Source organism: Mastomys coucha, unplaced genomic scaffold (assembly GCF_008632895.1).
Source record: "Mastomys coucha isolate ucsf_1 unplaced genomic scaffold, UCSF_Mcou_1 pScaffold16, whole genome shotgun sequence".
Taxonomy (NCBI): Eukaryota; Metazoa; Chordata; class Mammalia; order Rodentia; family Muridae; genus Mastomys; species Mastomys coucha.
Window position 1 is genome coordinate 42,397,864 of NW_022196898.1, and position 13,789 is coordinate 42,411,652.

Genomic DNA, 13,789 nt, shown 5'->3' on the forward strand with positions numbered 1-13,789 from the left:
GAATTTTGAATCAGAACACAAAAAGCTCAAAGGATACAAAACCAATACCATGAAGATTTCTTTTTATCATCACCAACCTTCCGGAAAGAATTGTCTAGGCAGTATTTCTTTTCCCCTACCACCAAAATTACAAAAATTTCTCTCACCACCAAGGACAGTACCAAAAACATTAGCTTCTACTTCCTAGGCTCCTGGTCTCTCATAGGGATTCACAGGGTCACTCAGATCTTCTTTACAATGACTAGTTTACAGTTGGGGTTTCTGCTGCAGACTATAATAAGAGTAAAAAGCTTAAACACTCATGGTAGATGATATGAGCTGTAGTTTCATCACTTTGGATCCTGTACAGCAAATGACGTAAAACTTTAGTACACTTATAACCTTACATATTTTAAAACTAAAAATAAAGACCCGAATCAACGTTAATTTCCAAAGGGAAAGCAAAATGACAATTCTAAAAGTTTCTATCAGAAGAAACCATCAGCCACAACTTTTGCATTTTCTAAACAATAAACACCTAAGTACCCAGTTAGAAGGCATCAAAGGCATTATTGTATTCAGTATCTTAATGCTACCCACAAAGGCTAAAAATATACTACTAGAAAATATTTAAAAAGTCTGTAATATAGTACTTAAAACAAACAAACAAAAACCCACAAGCATCTCTTTCCAGAATGGTTCGAAGAAATGCACAAGCTCTCCAAAGACGTGGACTAGTGAGCTACTCTCTCTTCAAGTGGAAAAGATAAGAAACAGAGTAAGAGCAGTAGGATGGGAGGGAGGCGGGGTGGGTGGGCTCCTCTACAAGGACAGGCTTTCAAGATACTATAAGTGCAAGCCTTACATGAATGTGTTTTACAAAATGAAAAACAGCCAGCTGTGGAACTTACAATTAAAATCAAATGTTTAAAAAGAAGAAAGACTTATGTGAGTGAATCCCATCATGGAAGAAGAGAGCCTGGGGGGTAAGGGGGGGAAAACAGTATAGATGCTGTAAGGAGAGAAACCCAGGACTGAAGGAGAATGGAGACAATGAGAGCACACAGCGCCAAAAGTCAACCAACAACCACTATGCAAATTTAGGACAAAGTACAAAATCACAACCACAGCAAGCTTAGGGCAGTGGAGGTCTGCGTTCAAACTGCCAAGAAACATCCCTGGAGCTTTAGGGGATGTGGTAGTGACAAGTGATCCTCAACAAATTCGATAAAGGAAGACTGCAGCAGAAGGTGGGTTGCAACCGCAGAAGGGGCCTTAAAAAGAGAAGGGAAAGCTACGCAGAGGAATAAGATAAAGTGTAGGATTGCAACAGCACAGAACAGGAGGAAAACGGAAAGGGCAAAGACCTAAGGCGATTGCAGTCTGGGGGAAGTAAGAGCTAGGAACTCCAAGGTGTGAGGAGCGGTGCACGTGGGAAGTCGGGGAGCCAGAAAAGGGTGTACTCAAAAGCAATGTAGTCATGGAGAAACCAGCTTAAAAATCAGGTTGCAACCCCTCCCCCAAAAAACGCATGTGATGATAAGGTATACTCGAGATGGTATGACTACAAAGAACAGGGGAGAAAAGGCCAAGCGGTGGATGCAAAAATGTCGGTGTGCTTATCATAACGGGGAGTAACTAAAGAAAGGGGGGGTGGAGGGTTAAGGTGGGGAGAAACTATGCCTCCAGAGGAAAATGAGCTGACCACAAGTCCTATCAGGTCTAGAGGGCAGAAGGGATAGTCCACAGGGTCTGAGGGGAGTGGTAGAGACCAGGAAACTATAATGCTAAAGATGAAAAGTTGGGAAGGACACAGTACTGGCTAGGTCGAAAAGGAGACTCCCTCAGTAAGGGGCAGAAAGCGGCATGCTATAGGAGAAGGCAATCGGGTTGAGAGCAGCCAAAGGCATGGGGACAGTGGGGAGAGCACTGGGATGGTGGGGCAAGTGCACAAACTGGAGACGCCAGGAAAGCAGGAGGCTCCAAGCCGGGTCACGAAGGCCCGCGGGGAGCGAGGGTCGCGGCAGGCTCCCGAGCTAAGGGAGGTGCGGCCTGGGTGACAGGGTGCGGGGCCAGGACAGACGAAGGGTAGGAGGACGGGGCGTGGCGGCCGCAATACTCACACCTCCAGGATGCGGTCCCCCTTGCGCACCCCGGCCCGGTCGGCCGCCCCCCCGGGCAGCACGGCGCTCACATGCTGCAGCGGCGCGTACAGCTCCCCGTTGATGCTCCGCAGTTGCCCGCCCTCGCTCACTTGGCCCCGCACGTTGAAGCCGTAGCCGGATTCGGACTTGACAATGCGCACGACCCGCGGGCCGCCGCCTCCCCCGCCACCGTTCCCGGCGCAGTGGAGCCCAGACCCCCCGCCGCCGCCTCCATTCCGGTGCGGGGCTGAGGGGTGAATCCCTTCCCCGTCCTCGTCCGCCATCTTGCGAGCAAGCGAGCGGTCCCCCGCCCCCCTACGCCTTCACTCCTCCTGCGCGCGCCCGCCCCCTTCGGCAGCCGCGCGACCCTGGCGCGCGCCCGCTCCGCCGACTCGAGGAGCTAGTCGGCCACCGCGCTGGGGGCGGGGGGGTGTTGAGGAAAGGGGAGCAAGGCGGGAGAAGCGGACGGTTGGGCGCTGCAGGGACTCCTGGGAGATGTAGTTCTGCGAGTAGTGCATGACGCATCCGGGTTCAAGGCCTTCTGGGAGTTGTGGTTTATTGGGCTTTGGGCTCTGGTTGAGTTTCCTTGGTTGGATGGTGAGCATCTTTTTTGTTTGTTTGTTTGTTTGTTTCGTTTGTTGTTTGTTTTGTTTTTTTTTCCAGACAGATTTTTCCCTTTGTAGCCCTTTCTGTCCTAAACTAGCTCTGTAAAGCAGGCTGGACTTAAACTCAAGAGATCCACCAGCCTCTGCCTCCGGATTGCTGGGATTACGCCCGACCACTAGTTGATGATTCATTTCATGGTTTCTCTGTATATCCCTGACTGGCCTGGAACTCACTCTGTAGACCAGGCTGGCCTCAAACTCAGAAATCCTCCTGCCTCTGCCTCCCAGGTGCTGGGATTAAAGGCATGTGCCACCACCAGCAGCAATTCATTGCAGTCTTAAATCGGTTATTGATTTGTATATTCATTTTGGACGATGCCCCAGCAACCAAGTGATATAACCAGACCGTGAATTCGGTTCCTTATTTCAAGTATTAGGAAACGGAACTTTAGCAGCAATTATGTAACAGGATTTAAAGCTCAGCTTTTTTTGCGCAACTTTCTTTTCCGTGTATTGCAACTTCACATCTATATACAGACATACAGAAAAGCATGTGTGGAGGAAAACCACAACCTCCATGATTTTTTTAAAAGATTCATTTATTACTATAAATGAGTACACAGAAGAGGGTATCAGATTTCATTACAGATGGTTGTGAGCCACCTTGTGGTTGCTGGGATTTGAACTCAAGACCTTCAGAAGAGCAGTCAGTGCCCTTACCCACTGAGCCATCTCACCAGCCCCAACCTCTATGATTTAGAACTGGATATTAAAGTGGTCAATAATTTCAATTTAGCAATAATTTGAAGTTGCTTTTATCTCATTTATTTCATTTCTCCCAATAGCCTTCTAGGAGAATTCTTTGAAAAAAAGCAATTGGTGTTTTCAGCTATCTACCAGGATATAAACTTGATGGTGCTGAGTGCCTGGTGGCAGCAAGTAAGGACAGAAATAATGCACATAGCAATCTAAGCAATCACTGCTCCAGTCTGGTGTTTAACTTCCCCCAACTGATAAGGTCACTAGTTAATCCATTCCTGATTAGTAAATGTTGTAGAATACACAAGATTCCACAAAGCAAAGTCAAAAGAAACAGGTTCAGCTTCCACACATATCATCAGTTCTTCCCCACCAAGCACCATGTAGATAAAGAGCTCTGACTAATGATGTTCCCCTAAGGTATCAGAGCCTAGAAAGGAGTACAGTAAACTTGTTCTTTGTCCTGAAGGGAGACATTACTTCATCTGCCAAAGCCACATGTTAACACAACCCCACAGCCCTGAGAAATAACTATTCAGGAGTCTGCCTTCTTGTCATCCAGCAGAAGATGAGTAGAAGCACCAAGAACTATCTTCCTCAACACTACTATGGACCAAGTCTTTGCATCTATAGCTCATTAACTCTTTACAGCACTAGCACTGTTCCTATTTTGTAGATGAAGAAAGATACATGGAGAGGTTACATAAGTAAAAAGTCATGAATTTAAAAGAAGCAGATGATGTATAAAAAGAACAAACAAGCCCCTGAAAGAGTTTACGGGCCACGCAGAGTTCTTAGGATTACAGGGGACAGAAGAAGCAGTAGGGGGATTAAGAGATTTTGAAACATACTGAATGGAAGCACAAAGTCACTACATATGAAGGTTTAAAAAAAGTTATAAACAAAAGGAATAAAGATGACCTTGTTTTACAACAAAGCTGATGAAGACTCTTGGTTAGTTTTGAAATACTGAAATAATAAAGGTGGAATAAGTTTTGCTTCAACGTAATGATGGAATCTAGTTTGGACATGAATCATTTATTTTGAATTGAGTACTGGATGGAAAGAACTTGCTACTAAAAGAACTAGTTGTTTCTGTCAAGCCTACATCTTTAATCCCAGCACTCAGGAGCCAGAGGCCAGCCCGTAAGCCAACCAGGAGCTACATACTAACATTCTGTCTCAAAAAAAAAAAAAAAAAAAAAAAAAACCACTTGTCTTTATTTATTAAAAAATATACTGGCCAGGCGCTGGTGGCACATGCCTTTAATCCCAGCACTTGGGAGGCAGAGGCAGACAGATTTCTGAGTTTGAGGCCAGCCTGATCTACACAGTGAGTTCTGGGACAGCCAGGGCTATACAAAGAAACCCTGTCCCGAAAAAAAAAAAAAAAAAAAAAGGAAAAGGAAAAATAAACTGAAGGTGGAAGGGCTAAAGACATGGCTCAGTGGTTAGGAGCACTGGCTATTCTTTCAGGTGTCCTGAGTTCAATTCCCAGCAACCACATGGTGGCTCACAACCATCTACAATGGGTTCTGATGCCCTCTTCCATCACGCAGGCATATATGCAAACTGAGTACTCATATGCATAAACTGTAATGTACTTACTCATATATAAATACATACATACATAAACAAATATAAATATGTATACACTGAATGAGGCTAAGGGTGTCAGCCAGTTGGTAGACCACTTACCTAGCATGCAGGAAATCCAGCTTAATCCCTAGTAGCATATAAACAAGATGTGGAGATACACTCCCAGCACTCAGAACATAGAAGCCCTAGGAAAATCAGAAGTTCAAGGTCATCATCCTCAACTATTCTGTTCTAGGCTTTTTAACAATGGTGAGGGATGCAGAGATAAATGAGATATCTACGGATTACAGTTTTAAGTAGTGAAACTGCACCTGACCTTCATGCGGCCTCTTCACCCCCTCAGAGTCTGTTTCCACTGACACACCTGGGATATAACACTTCTGTGACGGTAAGTCACTGGCAGTATTGTTTATAGTCACGGTCGGTTGGACTAATAACAGTCATTGGGTAAAATATGATACATCCACAATGGAAAACTGAATCACTTTAAAGAAAAAAAAATAAGTAAAGAAGCTCTTTGTGGTATGACATGAAAAGAGCTCACAGAGACTGTGCACAGTGAAGCGAGAGCAGGACAGGGCGCAAACATAAAATCATCTGTGTATAAATGAGGAACCACAAAGCTCAGTATCTTTAGAAATACAAGAAACTGATAGCATAGATTGCTGCTAGGAAAGGACTCTGGACAGCTGGGCTGGGGCCAGGGGTAGGAGAGAGACTTTTCTCATTATTCCTTTTCTTTAACTCTAACTTTCAAACTTTGAATCTAATGAAAACCAATAAGGGGACATAGCCCCCTTGCCTAGCATGCAAGAAGTCCTGGGTTTCAGCTCTCACATTGCCTGTAGTGTCGGCACTGGGCAGGTAGAGACAGGAGGATATGGGGTTCAAGGTAATCTAGGCTGCTAAGCAAGTTCAAGGCCAGTCTGGCTTGGGGACCCTGACTTATTAAAAAAAAAAAAACTAATTAATTAACTAACTAACTGAGCTGGCAATGGGGACTTATACCTATAATCCTCGTACTTGGAAAGGAAAGGTAGGAGAATCATCACAAACCCAGAGTGAGATCTTGCCTCAAAGAGACATAATTTTAGAAAAGATCAAACTGAAAGATTAGGTTGGAATATAATAAGAGTGAGAAAATAAGGGCCCAGGTGATGGTTTGGTGGTAAAGCAGCCTACAGCCTGGGCCAGCAAGAGCCATGAAGATGGCTACGTTGTAAAAGTGCCTACAGCCAGGCCAGCAAGAGCCATGGACATGGCTCCATGGTAAAACAGCCTAGAGCCAGGCTAGCAACCTGAGTTCTCTCCCTGGGACACCAAGGGAACCAACTCCACAAGATGTCCCCTGACTGAGACACACTCAGAAAGAAATGTAATCTAAAATTATGTTTAGCCGGGCAGTGGTGGCACATGATTTTAATCCCAGCACTTGGGCGGCAGAGGCAGGCCGATTTCTGTTGAGTTTGAGGTCAGCCTGGTCTACAGAGAGAGTTCCAGGACAGCCAGGGCTACACAGAGAAACCTTGCCTCAAAACAAAACAAAACAAACAACGTGCATGCATATGTGTGTGCATCTGTATGCTTATGTATGTGAGAGAAAATAAGTTGTCAAGCCCATGCAGCGTGTGTACATACATATATTCCTAACACTGGAGAACTAGACGCAAGAATTCAAGGCCAGCCTCGCTGAGCTATGTACTGAGAGTTCAGGGCCAGCCTTAACTACATGAAATGTACTAACAGTGAAATCACAATGAGAGATATGACAGGCGCCTTCAGTCATCTGGCGGTCAGGGCATAGGGAGATGTGGTTATACATGAGACAAGTTCACAACAGAGAATGATGGTGGGGGATGTTGAGGTCCAAAAGAGCGTCAGTGTAGTGTGGGAGTGTGCTGCTCAGCAGGACTGCAGCAGAAGGAACAGGGCTAGAAGACAGGGGAGTTAGAACTTGGGAGGCTCCAGATACTGGGATATTGTTTGTGCCCAGGAATTGGAACTTCATTCCTGGGAATTTAGGGGTCTTTGAATACTTCTTGAATAGATTAACCACATTATCAAACTTGCACTTCAGAAAAGTTCATGCTGCAGGATGTATGGGAAGTGAATTGAGATAGATAATTAAGAAGCAGCTTGCAGGGGTTGGGGATTTAGCTCAGTGGTAGAGTGCTTGCCTAGCAAGTGCAAGGCCCTGGGTTCAGTCCTCAGCTCTGGAAAAAAAAAAAAGAAGCAGCTTGCAGTGATTCGGGAGAATCAATGGAACTCAAACTAGGGCAGTAGCAGAGGGGATACCAGGAGGGAGGTGTGGGAGAGGAGAGACTCAGAGCCTAGGAGGATCTGTGTGTGGCACAGGGAGGAAGTGATGGTACACAGTTGCCCAGCACAAGAAGGAAGAGGAGAGACACATAGTTCACTTGGAGCCTAGTGGACTTGAGGAGCCTGTGAGAGCCAGAAGATGATTTGTCAAGTGACGACTGGACACTGGAGTCTGGGTCTCTGCATAGATTTGGGAGCCTTTGGGTGATGACAAATGAGAGTAAGGTAGAAAAGACCTTACTCTAAGCTAAGCTGAGTGCTGAAAACAGAACCCAGGAAATGCTCCCTCTAGCCATTATGCAGGAGACCTGAAGAGCAAAGAGATCGGTGGAAGACTAAGAGGAATCAGAGACCCGGGGACTCGGACACGACAGACTCTTGGAAGTCAGTGAAGCTGTCTTCAGCATTGGACTTGGATCCCTCACTGTTTGCAGAGCACATCCCACCTCAGAGCCCAGTTTACCCTCACAAAGGCTCAGATAACAGCGGACCTGCTCATTAACCCAAGAACTGAACCTTGAACCTGAGTGTTCTGACCAAAGCCAGGCTACTCTCTTTCCTCTCTCCACCTTCTTGATTGAAGACGTTCCCCCTACATCCTGTGGCCTGCACGGGCAGTGGGTTCCATCACCCTTTTCAAGCAGGGGTACTTAAGCGGAAACCCCACCTCTGCACCTTTTGGTGGTAGATGTCTTACACTTTTGCTGCTCTGAATTCTCCTCATCCAGGCCCTGAGGACTGTTGCTCTCTCTGACACTTCCCTTTTCTAAATCCCCGAGGAGGCAACTACAGTTGCCATCCGGAGGATGACCCCTGAATGAGTCACGCTCTTGTGTAACCCCCCTCCCTTGAAGGTAAGTAGAACCTGTGACTTGCTTCTGGGCAATAAAATGTGCCAAAGTTGACAGCTGTGTCACACCCATGATTCTGCTGTGTGGAGTAATGCTGCTTCTGAGCAAGACTGGTCCTGCTGGCTCTGTGGAAGATTCAGAACTATCTAGGAGGTAACCCACGTACATGAAGCCACACAGGGCCTCGGGACCTACCTGAGTGGCTCTTGGGGAAAGGAAGAAAATAGGTCCCTCCAACTTATATCCTCATGAAACTCTGCCAACAACCACATGACACATGGAAGAGGATCCAAGCTCCACAAAGAAACAGTCTAACAGTACCTTGATTGTAGCCATGGGATATCTGAATAGAGGACCCAAACAAGCCAGGCCTAGACAGACTCTTGACACCAAGCCCTCCAATAAGAACAGCTGTTTTAAGCTGCTGGGTCTGTAGCAACAAAAACAGCAGAAAAAAAAAATCGATATAACTCCTTACTGCATTTATGGTCAGCACAGCTCAGTTTAGAACATGACAGCGAGTATTTAGCTGGGCTTCACCTTTCCAAGCTGAGTGCAAGCTTCCAGAAAATGGCAAACTGGTCACGTGTGGTTAAGAGCACTTGTTCTTGCAGAGGACCCAAGTCTGAGTTCCAGCATCCATCCACAGAATGCCTCACAACCATCCATAGCTTCAGTTCCATAGTCTCATATACCCTCTTCTGACTTGCAACGGCAGCAGACATGCAAGTGGTGCACAGACAGACCTGTAGGCAAAACACTCCTACATAAAGGGAAGCCAGCAAGTTCCCAAGCAGTCCCCTTCTAGCATTCTCTCCCGGCTCACAGGCTAATATGCTAAACCAACCACTGACAACAACAGCAAACACAACCACCATGGCTAGTTTAAATTAGTCAAGACTGTCTCCTGGAGCTAAGAGGAGGGCCATCCCTGACTGTATAGCTTCCAATGAATACCAGACTCAAATTGGAGTTCTGCAAATACAAAAGGTAGAGATAGAAGTTCTGCAAAAAGGGATAGAAGGGTGGGCTTTGAGAAGCTTCTCAACGATGCTACTTCATCTCCATGTAGATACTTAAAAAAGCAAAACAATGGGGCTGGTGAGATGGCTCAGGGGGTAAGAGCACTGACTGTTCTTCCGAAGGTCAGGAGTTCAAATCCCAGCAACCACATGGTGGCTCACGACCACCCGTAATGAAATCTGAATCCCTCTTCTGGTGTATCTGAAGACAGCTACAGTGTATTCATTTATAATAATAATAAATAAATTAAAAACAAAAAAAACAAAAAAAACAAAACTGCAGAACACTTATTTAATTTTATTTGTTTTTTATTGCTTGCCTGCCTTCTTTCCTTCCTTCCTTCCTTCCTTCCTTCCTTTCTTTCGAGACAGGGTTTCTGTGTGTAGCCCTGGCTGTCCTGGAACTTGCTCTATAGACCAGGGTGACCTTAAACCCAGAGACCTGCCTGCCTCTGCCTCCTGAGTGCTGGATTAAAGTCATCTGTGAAGTGGAAATGTCTGGTTTCTTTGGAGAATCAGTTGTGTCATGTGATGTTTTTCTGGAAACTGTCTTGTGAGAGGATGCTTTCCTGAGGCAGACACGTGGGAGGATGTTTTGCTGAGAACAGTCACGTGGTGGTGTTTTTCTAGAAGCTGCCTGGGAAAAGGTCATGTGATATTTTGATGGAGCAGACACTTGAGAGGCCATGTGATGCTTGAAAAGGTTATAAATATAACCCAACAGACAGTGGGTGAGGCTGTGGCCTTGATGTGCCTTGCCACTCTTGGCTTATCTTTGTTGGGCTTTGCTGACTGATGGGTCTTCTGATGACGCTGTAGCATTGGTTCACTTTGCCTTCTTTACTGATCATCATTTGTCATGACTTCATAGAGAGAAATGCACCAGAGACCTGCTGATGGTGTTCTGGAGACTTCTTGTTGCTTCTGTAAACTCAGGCCGATTGACAGAGAGAGAGCCTCGTGGTTTCTTCTGGAGCAAACTGTCACTGCTGATTCATGAATGGTGTTTACGAGTGGATTGAGCTACCGCTGCTGATTTGTGTGACCTGAACTGCTGCTACCCTGACACTGAAGGTTGGAAGTACCCTCAAAGAACCATTTCTAAACATATCCACATCCCCCTTTGCCCTATTAACCTTTCTTTTCCTCTGCCTCTGGTGAATAGTGGGCTAGAAGGGAGGCTGAAGCATTTAAGAACCTTTATTAAAGTAGGTTTTTGAAAAATCTAAGCCTGCACATGCACCACCAATACCCAGCTGCAGGGCACTCTTATGAAAAAAATAGTTTAATTTTAAGAAAAATGAAATGCATGCTATAACAGGGTAAACCTTGAAGATGATGCGGAATGAAATTAGCCAGTTATGAAGGACAACAACACGAGTTATAGTATACAAATCCAAGTTATAGTATTATGTGATTATTTTTCGTACGTGGTGTGGCCAGAGAATCAAATGGCAGTCACAAGCACTTGAGGGAGAGAGGACCAAGAAGGAATGTTAAGAGGTACAGAGTTTGCATTGGGAAAGGTGAAAGAACTCTGAAGATGAGTGGGGCTGGGGTGGTTGCACAACCCTGTGAAAGCAACGCCACAACCATACACTTAACATCAGCGGTATGGATATTGTATGTTATATATAACTTAACCATAGTGAGAGACTTTATCAGAAGGCAGAGGCAGGCGGACCTCTGTGAGTTTGTGCCAGCCTGGTCTACACAACATGATTCAGGAGAAAGCAGTGAAGAGACTCAAGATACAAAGCAAAAGAATTATGCTAAGCTCGAAAACTTTTAGTTCATGGTTGTCTCTAACAGCCCTCTCTGCTGAACCTCACCCACCTTTACCTGTGAATGATAACCACTTCCTGGCATTGGCCATTGCTTTCTCCCAGCCTCGTACCTTTGTACCAATCTCCCCGCTTCCTAGGATCCTCGGTTAGGTTTCATGGGCTTTCTAATTTATTTACTTTTTAATGTATTTATTTACTTTTTAATGTATTTACTGGCATAGGTTTCTCTGTGCAGACTGGCTGGCCTGGAACTCACTGTGTGGACCAGGTTGCTCTCAAACTCATGTTGAACCTCCTGCTTCTGGCTCTTGAGTGCTAGGATGTGGTGGTTCAAATAAGAATGGTCCTCAGAAAGAATGTTAAATACTTGGTCCCAAGTTGGTGGAACTGCTTGGAAAAGATTAGAGGGTATGATGTAGCCAGTCCTTAGCCTCTTTGTGGGTTCTTCTTTTCTTTCACCCTTCTCCACTCTTCAATTCCCTGACACTAGATAGGAGAGGGAAAAAAGGATAGGGAGAGAGGAAAGAGATATCAAACCTCTTTTAAAGTCCAAGTCAGAAAGGGGATGACCTTATCCTTAGATTACTTCCTGCTGACTAGGAATATTGAGTTTCTTAGAGGGAGTTTGATCTTCACTGTCAGGATACCTAACTTTTTTTCATCTTGTTGTTTTTTCTTGCACATGACTATTGAACAAACTGCGACCAACAGCAACTAATGCTACAGCAACAACCAGCCAACAACCCTCCACCTCTCCGTGCCCTGGCATTTATCTACCCTCTGACAAGTCCTCAGAACTCCAAACTGTCACATGATCACAGAAACTATCTGCAGCTGGCAAAAATCCCCCCCTGCAAGGCTCCTAAGCTGCTCAGTCTGAACAGTCTGAAGCAGGCCCACATCCCACACCTGGGAATAAAACGAAAACATACTCTTATACTATTTCTGTGTTTTTCAAAGAAATCAAGTTTCCCAAACCATCTCTACAGTTTGGCCTTGTCAGAGGAGGTAGGTCACTGGGACAAGCCGTTCCCAGTTAGCGCTCTCTGTCTGGAGGTTGTGTCTCCGGATGTGAGCTCTCGGCTACTGCTCCAGCACCATGCCTCTCTGCTGCCATGCTCCTGCTGTGATGGTCATAAACTCTGACCCTCTGAAACAGTAAGCCTCACATTAACTCTTTCTTTTATGAGTTGCTTTGTCATGGTGTTTTGTCACAGCAGTATAAACCCAACTGAGACATATGATTTATTTATTATAGATTTATTTATTTTTTACTTATATGCATGTGTGGAGGTCTCTATGTGAATGTGTAGATGACTACAGGTGACAACAGAGGCCAGAGGCATTAGATTTCCCTGGAATTGGAGTTACAAGTGATTGTAAGCTGCCTGACATGATTGCCACGAATTGAACCCAGGTCCTCTGGAAGAACAGACAATGCTCTTAACCATTGAGCCATCTCTCCAGCTCTAGAGTTCTTTATTAATGGCTTCGAATTCTTTGGCTTAAGTCATCCTCGTACCTAAGTCTCCCAGTTGTTGGGATAACAGGTGGGTGCTACCTCACTCAGTTACTTTTCCAAAGTTATTTTGACTAAAACCCAATTCAAGAATCTCCCTTAAAGATTTTAAATAATAATAATAATAATAATAAGCTAGGCGGTGGCACACGCCTTTAACCTTTAATCCCAGCACTTGGGAGGCAGAGGCAGGCAGATTTCTGAGTTCGAGGATAGCCTGGTCTACAGAGTGAGTTCCAGGACAGCCAGGGCTATACAGAGAGAAACCCTGTCTTGAAAAAAAAAATAATAATAATAAAAGCACTCCAAGAGAATGTTGTTTGCAGAGTGGGATCAACTGCCTTGTCAACTTCCAATTCCCCTTGAAGGTCACTTGTTCATTTATTCCTTTGTTTCCTGTCCTCTTTCAACACAGCTGGCTCACCTCTTATCTATGCTAAGAACCACTGGGACAGGGAGGCAGAGAGGAAGTCTCTAAGCCACAAGGAAGCCCAGGCACGAAGCCTGGGTGGGTGTTGGGAGCTCTTGAAAAGTCTGTTTACTGACAACTTATATGTAGTAATGTTTACAGTCCCTCAGAAGTTCGCACACGATGCAAAGCTTTGAGAGCCAACCAAGAACAGCAGGGAGAATCTAACCCCAACCCCCACCCTGGAGGCAGGAGGACGCTATGGAAACCCAGCTTGTGCCCCATGCCCAGAGCTGAGCAAAAGGGCCTGTCCCGCTCCAGTTTTTGAATCTGCAATTATAGATTGTCCATTTATTTCAGTCTAGTAATTCCAGATAATTTTTCTAGGAAGTACTATTGACTATGGTCTCTCCAGTCCCTCAAAGCCAAGCCCTGGCGCTCACCCACACTCTGGGAAAGCTCATCCTTGCATTTAATCTTCTTCTGAAGTTATAAAATAGGTTTTAATCAGCTTCTACCACGTTTTCTCTTTAGTTCTGGTCTCGTTTGGTTTTCTGAAACCATAAGCCCTGGCTAGCCTGGAATTCACTATATCACTCACTAAGACACTTGGCTTAAGTTTGTGACACAAATTCTCATTATGTAGCCTAGGCTTGCTTGGAACGCATAAGCTCTGTGCCTCCCAAATAACTGGGATTACAGATGCCCGCCACCCTACCCAGCTCCATCAGTTCTAAATGATATGTACCCACCCTCCAGTGCACAGACATTCATATTAGCACTCAGTTTTCTCCAT

At 45.3% G+C, this 13,789-nt stretch overlaps 1 protein-coding gene and 1 long non-coding RNA gene across 3 annotated transcripts in view; one reads left to right on the plus strand and one right to left on the minus strand.

Annotated features, from left to right (window-relative positions):
* The window catches only part of Snx27 (sorting nexin 27), a 79,579-nt gene extending 77,018 nt beyond the window's left edge, over positions 1 to 2,561 (minus strand). For both annotated transcript variants that reach the window (XM_031374719.1, XM_031374720.1), the window contains exon 1: positions 2,103 to 2,561. In XM_031374719.1, coding sequence (XP_031230579.1) covers positions 2,103 to 2,407 — 305 coding nt within the window. In that variant the 5' untranslated portion in view covers positions 2,408 to 2,561. The remainder of the gene's footprint in view (positions 1 to 2,102) is intronic.
* Positions 2,537 to 12,007, plus strand: LOC116093372. Its single transcript, XR_004119698.1, has 4 exons — positions 2,537 to 2,720; positions 5,322 to 5,474; positions 10,150 to 10,352; positions 11,777 to 12,007. It is a non-coding gene; the product is annotated as an uncharacterized LOC116093372 (long non-coding RNA).
* The last annotated feature ends 1,782 nt before the right edge of the window (positions 12,008 to 13,789 follow it).